The sequence below is a fragment of the Panicum virgatum genome, chromosome 9K (assembly GCF_016808335.1).
Source record: "Panicum virgatum strain AP13 chromosome 9K, P.virgatum_v5, whole genome shotgun sequence".
Classification (NCBI taxonomy): Eukaryota; Viridiplantae; Streptophyta; class Magnoliopsida; order Poales; family Poaceae; genus Panicum; species Panicum virgatum.
This window is the reverse complement of record NC_053144.1, coordinates 10,954,108-10,965,350: the sequence shown is the minus strand read 5'-3', so window position 1 is coordinate 10,965,350 and position 11,243 is coordinate 10,954,108. Positions and strand designations below refer to the sequence as shown.

The window sequence follows — 11,243 nt, the reverse complement described above, 5'->3', positions numbered from 1 at the left end:
CTCCGCGACGCGACGCTCTCCGCCCGCCCGCGCATGTGCCCGGGGCCGCCAGCTCGGACGGCACCAGAGTACAGTTCATCAGAGGCCGCACGATCCCCACAGCCGCGATACGACGCCGGCATGGCACACACCATCTAATCCGCGTTTTTTTTAATCCTAGTAGTCGTCGCCATCGCTAGGCTGCGCAGCCGCCTATATATCGCGGCGCGGCGAGGTAACAGCAGCACTGCCTCTGCCTGCCTTGCTCTTGCTGGCACATCACGTTGGCGAGCAGGCGAATCAATCGCCGGTGACCCCGTTCCGCCTCCCCTCCGACGTGGTCCTCCCCGAGGGGGCGAACGAGGATGTTCTGGCAAGGGGTCGCGGACCGGCTGACGGGGAAGAACAAGGAGGCGTGGAACGAGGGGAAGATCCGCGGCACGGTGGTGCTGGTCAAGAAGGAGGTGCTGGACGCCGGGGACTTCCACGCCTCGCTGCTCGACGGCGTCCACAGGATCCTCGGCTGGGACGAGGGCGTCGCCCTGCGGCTCGTCAGCGCCACCGCCGCCGACCCCGGTAAGCGCTGACGCCCCCCTCCCCCCTCTGTCTCCAGAGTTCGGACACCGCTCCTGGGCCCTGGCCCGCGCGCGGCGGCCGCGGGGGTAAGAGTAAGACGCCGCCCCCGCCGGCCGCGTGCGGCGGCGGAAACGTACGGCGCGCGCCCCCCACTGTGCGTTTCGCCGCCCATTTCGGTTTCCTTTTTTTGCTCGTAGTTGTCTCGGCCTCGGGTTTTCTAGCCGTTTGGTGCCAAAATTGATTTCCCCCCAAAACAAAGGCCGATCTTGCCGGAGACATTCCGCTAGTGAAAAATCTGCAGAATCCGTGTTCGTCCAACAAAATCTGTGATCACCATGGATGGCGACATGGCAAGGGGGCATGAGCAGGGGATAGGGCTTTTCGCGTTTTCCCGTGGCAGCCCAGAGGAAGAGCAACTTGATCGAACCCGTGGGGACCCAATTTTCATTGCCCGAATGGAAATCCGTCGGAGGAGTTGTTGGGGGGCATTCAATGCAATTGGGACGGGGCAAGTAGCCGCACAGCCCAACACGACCAGGGTTTTTTTTCCCAACCGGACACCCCAAACCGGAGCACTTCGGTTTCGGTAAACCGGACCGGTTTGACGGGTTACCGGTAGAAACCGGTCAAATTCAAATTTGAATTCAAAAAACTCAGTTCGTACCGGTATACCGACCGGTTAGACCGGTTTACCGGCCGGTTTGAATTCAAATCCAAATTTAAAATCGCATGTGTAACCGGTTTGGACCGGTATACCGGTCGGTTAGACCGGTTTACCGGCCGGTTTGACCGGTTTATCAAGTGGGCCTTAATGGGCCGTCTCATTTTTTCCTTTTTCTTTTTTGTTTTAACTTTAAATGCCCGAAAAGTATGTTAAACGAACGAATTTTTGAGAAAATTTGACACCATTAGATTCGTCGCACCTTGAAGTATTTTTAGAAATTTTTTGGGAATTTTTTATTTTTTTAATTCAAATTCAAATTTTGAATTTGAACCGGTTTGGTACCGGCCCAAATCGGAACCAGACCGGTTCCCACCGGTAAGGGAAGCCTGAACATGACACGGGAACCTGAGAGAGAGATTCGCTGTAAGCTTACACGGCAATACTCCAAAAGGTTAGAGCATCTCTAAGAATTTGCCATATTTTACTTGACATATCTTGTGTTTTGCCAACTTCTAAAAAGATATGCCAAGTAAAAAAAGAGCTTATCTCCAACAGTTTGGCATAATTCACTTGCCAAATCCAGATCTAACTTACATCAGGAACCCTGAAAGAGAAACAAAATTATATTTATAGTCCTTCCACCTCTTGAAAACTTAAATCAGGAACCCTTCTCTGTTATTTATTTCTTTTTTCACCCTCCCACCTAACTAGAAACCACGATGCCAACCACGCGCCGCGCGCGTATATTTACGCGCTGGAGGTTGGTTTTTCCCAAGTTGCTAAAATTTGCCAAGTCTTTTGACAAACTGTTGGAGGAGTATTTTTAACGTTTTTACCAAAAATCAAAGATGGCAACTCGATTTGCCAAAACTCTTGGAGATGCTCTTGTCCGCATCACCCGCGCACTGCTGTCGCGAATTGATGGGGACGCGCACTCGCGCAGGCGCTCAGGGCCCTTGGATTTTTTTTTTACTAAAATTCTGCAGGGAGCATTTTATTTGAATTTTGTTGCTGCGGCAGTTTGTGTGAGCTGAATTTCGCCTGTCGTGGGTCGATCGCAGGCAATGGAGGCCGGGGGAAGGCGGGGAAGGCGGCGCACCTGGAGGAGGCGGTGCTGTCGCTCAAGTCCAGGGCGGACGGGGAGACGGTGTTCCGGGTGAACTTCGAGTGGGACGAGTCGCAGGGCATCCCGGGCGCCGTCCTCGTCAGGAACCTGCAGCACGCCGAGTTCTTCCTCAAGAGGGTCACCCTCGAGGGCGTCCCCGGCAAGGGCACCGTCGTCTTCGTCGCCAACTCGTGGGTCTACCCGCACCACCTCTACGCCCAGGACCGCATCTTCTTCGCCAACGACGTGAGTACTACCCCCGTTCTGCTTCTGACACCTGCATCTTCCTCTTGCTGCTGCGTCACGGATGCCCAGTGCATTGTGCAAACAAAGTTGCGTTTTTGCTGCTTAGAAACAAAAAAAAGCTTCAGTGATCAAGTTCCAAATGGTAATAAGAAGAGCTCTTGCTATTGAGCCTAATCAACCTATCTTAGTTTGATTGAAATGAAATATGGTTGTGGACTATGGATCATTGGATTGGAGTGCTGGATGCTGGCCAACTTTCCAGTTTTAAAAGCCTGTGATTGGATTAGGTACCATGTTAGGTGTACTGTGTACCTAGTAGATCCTAATGACACGCAATATGTCTACTGAAAAGTACAAAGTGGCAGACTAAAATACTCCGGTATTAACCCACTTTAAATATTACTACTAAGTAGGATAAACCCTGTTTAGCCGCCAAATTGGCGAGAATGGTCTTCCGGCTATGTCCACATATGGCTCATGTTGATCCAGAACTGGTTGACGAGTCTCAAAAGCAACATAACAAGTCTAGTAAAAAAAACCCATAAATGTCTCTCAATAATAATGTAAAGAAAAGAAGGTTTGTTTCAGTACCATTGCAGAATGAACACCCCTGAATTCTGATTTACCTCATGTTGCACCATATTAAGTACACAGATTAATCCAGAGTGGAAACAATCTAACAGTTGATATGACTAGATAATTTGCTGAGCGGTGAAAAAATTCCATTTAACTCGAGGTGCTTTGTAAGGCCGTACCTTACATATTGGCAATAGATCTGGCCGACAGAAAAAAAATAGATTCAAGTCAATATAGCAGTTGCTGTGCTCTCGTGTGACACTGGGCTCTCGTGTGACACTGGGGAAAATAAGCATACCTATCAATTTATTAATCATCCTATAGTTTGATTCTGCCAGCACTATTTTTTTTCAAGGCTATAGAACAACAGGTTAGCTCACTCTATTGCTATGTTGCAGACCTATCTGCCAAGCAAAATGCCTGCAGCATTGGTGCCTTATCGGCAAGATGAACTCAAGATTCTCCGAGGTGATGATAATGCTGGACCATACAAGGAGCATGACCGTGTCTACCGTTATGACCACTACAATGACCTTGGTGAGCCGGACAAAGGTGAAGACCATGTACGGCCGATCCTTGGTGGCAGCCAAGAACATCCATATCCCCGTCGCTGCAGAACTGGCAGGGACCGAGCGAAAACAGGTAACTTCAAGTTACTACATTTTAGTCCATGCAAGATGTCAGAAATTTAGCTGAAATCCTTTGTTGCATGACCTTTTATCCAGACCCAAATTCAGAGAGCAGGCTTTTTCTGCTCAACCTGAACATCTATGTCCCGCGTGATGAACGCTTTGGACATCTCAAGTTCTCAGACTTCCTTGGGTACTCACTGAAGGCAGTCATTGAGGCTGTTCTTCCAACAATAGGGACTTTCATTGATGATACGCCGAAGGAGTTTGATTCATTCGAAGACATCCTAGGACTCTATGAACTTGGTCCAGAAGCACCCAACCATCCAGTAGTAGCAGAGATCAGGAAGAAAATCCCCAGTCAGTTCCTTAGAAGTATTCTGCCAAATGGTAGTCATGACCACCCCCTAAAGATGCCACTTCCAAATATCATCAAATCAGGTAGCTGTACTTCTTGGTAATTTTCTGTGTTAATCCGCTGTTTGAACAAAAAATAGTTTTTGTGACCATGTGTAAATCTTGGCATACTCTAGATGTATTGAAACAGGCTCCAGAGTTTAAGTTTGGATGGAGGACTGATGAGGAGTTTGCAAGAGAAACACTTGCAGGCGTGAACCCAGTAATCATCAAACGCCTTACGGTTAGCATCTTACATCATTTGAGTTGACAAATACACTTGCCCCATAATCGAACAAGAGCCCTACAAGTTCACTTTCATGATTGCAGGAGTTCCCTGCTAAAAGTGCCCTGGATCCAAGTCAGTATGGAGACCATACCAGCAAGATCACTGAAGCTCACATTCAGCATAACCTGGAAGGCTTGACAGTGCAGAATGTACTGAACACATGCACATATAATGAGAGATTCAGTACAGATAATTGCCTAAAACTGTTGATTAATTGTCATAACAAACCCTGTGCAGGCACTGAAGAACAACAAGCTCTTCATCCTGGACCACCATGATCATTTCATGCCGTACCTTGACCGCATCAACAGGTTGGAGAGCAACTTCATCTATGCCAGCAGGACCCTTCTGTTCTTGAAGGACGATGGCACCCTGAAGCCCGTGGCCATCGAGCTGAGCCTGCCCCACCCTGATGGTCAGCAGCACGGCGCCGTCAACAAGGTGTACACCCCAGCTCACACCGGCGTTGAGGGCCACATTTGGCAGCTTGCCAAGGCTTACGCCACCGTCAATGACTCTGCCTGGCATCAGTTGATCAGCCACTGGTATAGAGTTTTCCTTCACCTACTGTTCCTTGATATCAAAACTCTAATTGTTTCTGGTGCCTTTTTGTATGTGCCGTGATATGCTATAGTCAAAATAGTGCTCTCACATTCGTAGGGAAACACTGATCTTTGTGCGGGTGTGTGTTTGCAGGCTGAATACGCACGCGGTAATCGAGCCGTTTGTGATCGCGACAAACCGGCAGCTCAGCGTGGTGCACCCCGTGCACAAGCTGCTGAGCCCACACTACCGTGACACGTTGAACATAAACGCCCTGGCACGCCAGACACTCATCAACGCCCGTGGGATTTTCGAGCTCACCGTGTTCCCTGGGAAGTACGCGCTGGAGATGTCCTCCGACGTGTACAAGAGCTGGAATTTCAATGAGCAGGCTCTCCCCGCCGATCTCGTCAAGAGGTATGTAAAACCAGAGCTGCAATATAGCCAAGATCGGAATGCAGAAGAGCTTTCACTTTCAAAAGCACTTTGATTCTGACGGGTTTACTCTTTTGGTTGTGCGTTCAGAGGTATGGCCGTGCCGGACCAGTCGAGCCCGTACGGCGTGCGCCTGCTGATCAAGGACTACCCGTACGCCGTGGACGGTCTGGTGATCTGGTGGGCGATTGAGCGGTGGGTCATGGAGTACCTGGACATCTACTACCCTAACGACGGCGAGCTCCAGCGCGACGTGGAGCTGCAGGCGTGGTGGAAGGAGGTGCGCGAGGAGGCGCACGGCGACCTCAGGGACAGGGACTGGTGGCCCAAGATGGACACCGTGCGGCAGCTGGCCAGGACCTGCACGACCATCATCTGGGTGGCGTCGGCGCTGCACGCGGCCGTCAACTTCGGGCAGTACCCGTACGCCGGGTACCTCCCAAACCGGCCGACGGTGAGCCGGCGGCCGATGCCGGAGCCGGGCAGCAAGGAGTATGCGCAGCTGGAAGCGGGGCAGGAGGAGGCCGACAAGGTGTACATCCGCACCATCACCAGCCAGTTCCAGAGCATCCTGGGCATCTCGCTCATCGAGGTCCTCTCCAAGCACTCCTCCGACGAGGTGTACCTCGGCCAGCGCGACGAGCCGGAGCGCTGGACGTCGGACGCCAAGGCGCTGGACGCGTTCAAGAGGTTCGGCTCCCGGCTGGTGGAGATCGAGAAGCGGATCAAGTCGATGAACGACAACCCGGCGTTCAAGAACCGGAAGGGGCCTGTGGACATGCCCTACATGCTGCTGTACCCCAACACGTCAGACGTCGACGGCACGAAGGGCGAGGGTCTCACGGCCATGGGCATCCCCAACAGTATCTCCATCTGAGACTGAGCAGATGCGTCTCAACTCTCGTGGGATGGTAGGTTGATGCTGTGCCGCCGCTACACGTTTGGCCGTTTGGGCATTGTGCGTAGTGTGTTTCTTCGTTGGTTTTGTGATGGTGTAGTGGTCTAGTGAAGATTGTAACAATGATTTGTTGGGTTGGGCAGAGGAGCTGCAGTGAGGAATCAGGGCTTGTTTGTTTCCAAGAGACTTTTTTTTAGTCTCTATCACATCGAAAAGAATTTTACTATTTTGAAGTATCAAATAAAATATATTTATAAATATTTTTTTACAGCTGAGTGCTAATTCGCGAGACGAATCTAATTAGTCTAATTAATTCATAATTTGCTACAGTGATACTACACTGCTAATCATAAATTAATATATCTCATTAGATTCGTCTCACAGTTTAGCCGCAGAGTTTTACAGTTAGTTTTATAATTAATTTTTATTCAATACTTCTAAATACTAAGATTCTCTTTGATGTGATGTGGACTAAAATTTAGTCTCTGAAATCAAATAACCCCTATAATGTTCACACCTATGTATTCTTTCTTGGTCATCATGAATATGATGTCAGCTCAATTCTTGGACATATAGGGCGGCGTAAAAGTGACCGGTCTAAACACCGGAAGCCTCGAGCCAAACCTGTCCTTTCACCGTATCTTTTAGATGGGGTTTGATCCCATTCGCCACACGCTAAGCATATGCAAGTCTTAGGTTATCCAATGGTTTTGGAGTTCATAACCAATTTTATGGGTTGTGTTTAAGAGTGAGATAATCTGGTTTTGCATAAAAAAGTCAAGTTACCCTAATTAATAGTTGAGGGGTGCACGTCTTCTCTCTCCTTATTTTTTCAACCCCGTATGTTCATACCTTTCTAATACTAGTGGAGATGAGTGTCACAGACACATATTTAAAGAATGATTATATTTAAAAATAGAACATGTTTAAAAAATAATTATATTTAAAATTATTGGGTCACATCAAGAGTACTAAAAATCTAAGATCTTTGTTGACACTAGAACATGATTTGAGAATCATAAGAGGGCGATCAAGGTAGAAAGGACATTACCTTAAGTACGTCAATGCCTTCAATCCTACCGTTGCTGCACTCGCCACGCCCAGTGGTGTGTTTGGCCTAATCGCCTAGGAAGAGGGCTCAAACAGAACTAACGAGGGATTGGGCAACGTGGCCGATTGCGTCGGCCGACCGCACAAAACTGGAGCAACGTAGTTGAGAGGGAAGGGCGATGAGCAGACCTAGCACGCGAAGGAAGCCGACAGTTTGAAACTAGAGCAATGTCGTCGAGAGGGAAGGGCGACGGGCAGACCTAGCACCGTTCCCAATCAGGGCTTCACATGGGAGCAGGGCAGTCGATGGCGCCACGAAGGAAGCCGGTGGTGCAAAAATGACGGTGAGGAGGCAAGGGCAAATCACGCGAGTGCTAACACAGAAGGAAATAACATGGCAAAATTTTGAAGCCTAACCAACGCATGTAACAAGAAAACTAATGTAGACCAACATCTTGGAAGTTGGAAAGTTAATAAGCGCATGGCACAAGGAAAGTAATGTTGGCAAAAAATCATGGAACCAATTTGTTGTCTACAAACAATGGAAAGTAATATGTGGTACTAAAAAACATGGAAGTAAAATGTCTATAAACAATGGAAAGTAATATGGGGGTACATGGGGTGGATAGATGAAAGTGTTTAGTGTAAAAAGAATTATGATTTCGGTGCCTTTCTTCTATCAATTAAGTGGATCTATACCCTCTTTTGTCAAACGTTTAGGTTGGTAAGGGGTACCTCCATGAGGAGTGTGGTTGATCTAATTTTGATGAGAAATGTTTCAAATCTTTCAATTTTTATAGTATATATAGATAGATTTGTTGCTCTTTATAACTAGAGATGGTGCGCTAGGCTTGTTGGTAACGTAGAGTAAACTTGTGGTCTGCAGACTTGATGTGCTGGCAGGTCCAATTTTATCCGCTTTTATTCCTTAGACGCCTTTGGACTTGGAAAACTAATTTTTAGTCCTATCCACATTAAATGTTTGAACATCAATTAAGAATATTAAATATAAGTATAAAACTAATTACATAAATGAAGGCTAATTCGGAAGACGAATCTATTAAGTCTAATTAGTCTATGATTTGATCATTTTTGTACTACATTAAATATATAACAATTATAGATTAATTAGATTTATAGTTTTATAATACTAACCTCTGTTCACAAATAATTGACAACTTTGACTTTACTGTTTAAAGTTTGACCTTCAATTTTCTCATAAATTTATTGTTATGCCATTTTAAACATGCATCATACTTAAAGTATTCTTGACACTAAATACAATGGTACTCTAAGTGTTCTAGTTAATAAGATATTTTTTAAATAATTAGTGGTCAAAGTAGTAATAGTAAAAGTTAAAGTTGCCAAATATTTGTGAACGGAGGTTAGTAGCTCAAATTTAATCCTCTACTCGGCATCGAAATATCTGCTATGCTGACGCGAAGGAGTAAGGATGGATTCGGATGTTTATTCGAATGTCAGATTTTTTGTCATTTTTCTTTGATTATTGTTGCGGGGTTTCTAGGGGTACCCACAGCCGGGTGGCGGAACGCACCCGCCTATTCCCAGTGAGGGAGTACTCAGGGAAGTACTAGGCGATGGGGTTGGATCTATGCTGAGACAAGGACTCAAGAACACACGATTTAGAGTGGTTCGGGCCGCCGGAGCGTAATACCCTACGTCCACTGGGAGATGTATTGTTCTTGGTGGTGTGTATGAACCTATCCTCTGCTGGCCTTGGCGCTTGCCCAGCCTGAGGTTTTCTAGCGGCGCCCCCCCCTTTTATAGATCAAAGGGGGAGCGGATACATAGGACGTTGATGCCCCGACAGGTGGGCCCAACGTGACTGTGGCTACAGTGGTAGCGAATCTTTCCTCCGATATGAGTACTGCTGCTCCTCTGACTCAGGGGGGTCTTCTCTTGTCCCGTCAGCGAGGCGCCCATTGGAGTAGCGTAGCTTGCGGCGTGGCCTGCTGAGGCTATTATGTAGCGTCATAATGGGCGAAGCCGAGCCGTCGTATCCATCTGTCACGGCAGGCTGGCAGATGCGGTATGGGCGGCGCCAGCGGCTTCACTGCCTTGGTAATACGCGATCAATAGTGTCCCCTGGTCAATGAAACGCCTCAGCTTCTGCCATATCAATGCAGACGTCCACCTACCGCAATGAATGCAATGGTGGGTAAGGAAACCCAAACGGCCATATCTTGCAGACACGTGGCGTCTCCAGACCACCCCGACGCGGGGTGCCGATTTCTTCCCTTAGTGAGGGGTCCGGTTACTATACAGGGGGTCCGGGACCCCATGAGGGGTCCGGGACCCTGCGGGGGTCCGGTCTCCTCGGGAGGTCCGGAGCCCCGGCTGCTTGCGCACGAGTTCCTGCCTCTTCCGGGACACGTGGTGTCTCCGGACCTTTCCTAACTGTGGAACGGTCCGGGCCGCTGCTGGGAGAACATGACTCCGGACCGCAGGGGTCCGGCTGTTTGGATGTAGTTAAGGATAACTACAAGATCCTTGCCTAGACACAGCAAGAGGGGGTACCCCAGTCCTGGGGTACCGACAGTAGCCCCCGGGCCCACCTCGGGAGAGGTACGAACCCGCGGGTGGGGCCACTATCAGGATGTGTTTCTACGCAACTTGATCGCGTTGATGTGCTCGTGTAGAGAGCGGGAGTCCCGGACCCCAGAGGCCGGTACACCTGTTGCCAGATTTAGGTACTAGAGTGCTCTCCATAGGGCGACGAAGGTGTAGGCTTAGGGTACGGAACCAAGCTAAGCGGCTACACAGACTTCGGATCGCTCTGGGAGCAACCACCACTTCCCGGACCCGGCTTTTGTCGACCGTGGCGAGCGGTCTCCGTCGGAGCGGGCCACCGGAGTGGACTTGGAGCGACCGTGGCGAGCGGTCTCCGCCGGAGCGGGCCACCGGAGTGGACTTGGGCGACCGTGGCGAGCGGTCTCCGCCGGAGCGGGCCACCGGAGTGGACTTGGGCGACCGTGGCGAGCGGTCTCCGCCGGAGCGGGCCACCGGAGTGGACTTGGAGCGACCGTGGCGAGCGGTCTCCGCCGGAGCGGGCCACCGGAGTGGACTTGGAGCGACCGTGGCGCGCGGTCTCCGCCGGAGCGGGCCACCGGAGTGGACTTGGAGCTGACGATCTGATGAAGCATGCTACCAGACCTCATAGTAAGGTGTAAAGAAACCAAGCCTTATACTAGAAGGGAGCCCGGGACCTCTAAGAACAGCAGTCCTGGATACTAGAGTACTTGTAACAGGGTAGTGAAGTACGTAAACTTAGGGTACATTACCAGACTAAGCTACGCGGAGCTTCTCTACCCCAGGATAAAAGCACCACTTCTCCAGAGCAGGTCCTCAGGGGTCCGGACTGCCTTCCAGCTAGAAGGGGTGTCTTCACCTGACCATAGCTAGCAGCTTAACTTGAATTGTTAGCAACAAGGGAAACTCCGTTCAAGAGGAAAGAATAGTTAAACCAAGGCGAATAAATGTAAACCAGGGCGGAGCCTAGGTAAAACTGAGAAAGAAAATCTCCTTTATTATTGTGGTTGTCACGGTATACATCAGAGGTCGGGATTACGAGGTCGGACCTCCACCGCTCCGGACCGTTTTTTGCCTATTTGTGTGATAGGGCCAGAGGTCGGGTTTACAAGGTCGGACCTTGACCGCTCTGGACACACACGTAGGCGCCACGTTATTACAAAGGAGGAATTCTCTTAGTCTTTTCTTAGGAGTAACCTACGGCTGCATGCTATACAGCGTGTTCTTCTTCGGAGGTGAAGGCGCCCTGGACGTGCCTGAACCGCATCATCCAGCATCACCTCGGGAGCTCGGGGGACCCCTCCTTG

The 11,243-nt window shown here is 49.6% G+C and overlaps 1 protein-coding gene across 1 annotated transcript; it reads left to right on the top strand.

Annotated features, from left to right (window-relative positions):
- Nucleotides 1-6,596, top strand: LOC120650087 (probable linoleate 9S-lipoxygenase 4). The gene is made up of 9 exons (XM_039927105.1): nt 1-555; nt 2,281-2,570; nt 3,545-3,788; nt 3,872-4,216; nt 4,309-4,415; nt 4,502-4,609; nt 4,698-5,005; nt 5,157-5,420; nt 5,529-6,596. Exons 1-9 carry the CDS (start codon nt 345-347, stop codon nt 6,313-6,315), a joined length of 2,664 nt encoding a protein of 887 aa, XP_039783039.1. The 5' UTR covers nt 1-344; the 3' UTR covers nt 6,316-6,596.
- The last annotated feature ends 4,647 nt before the right edge of the window (nt 6,597-11,243 follow it).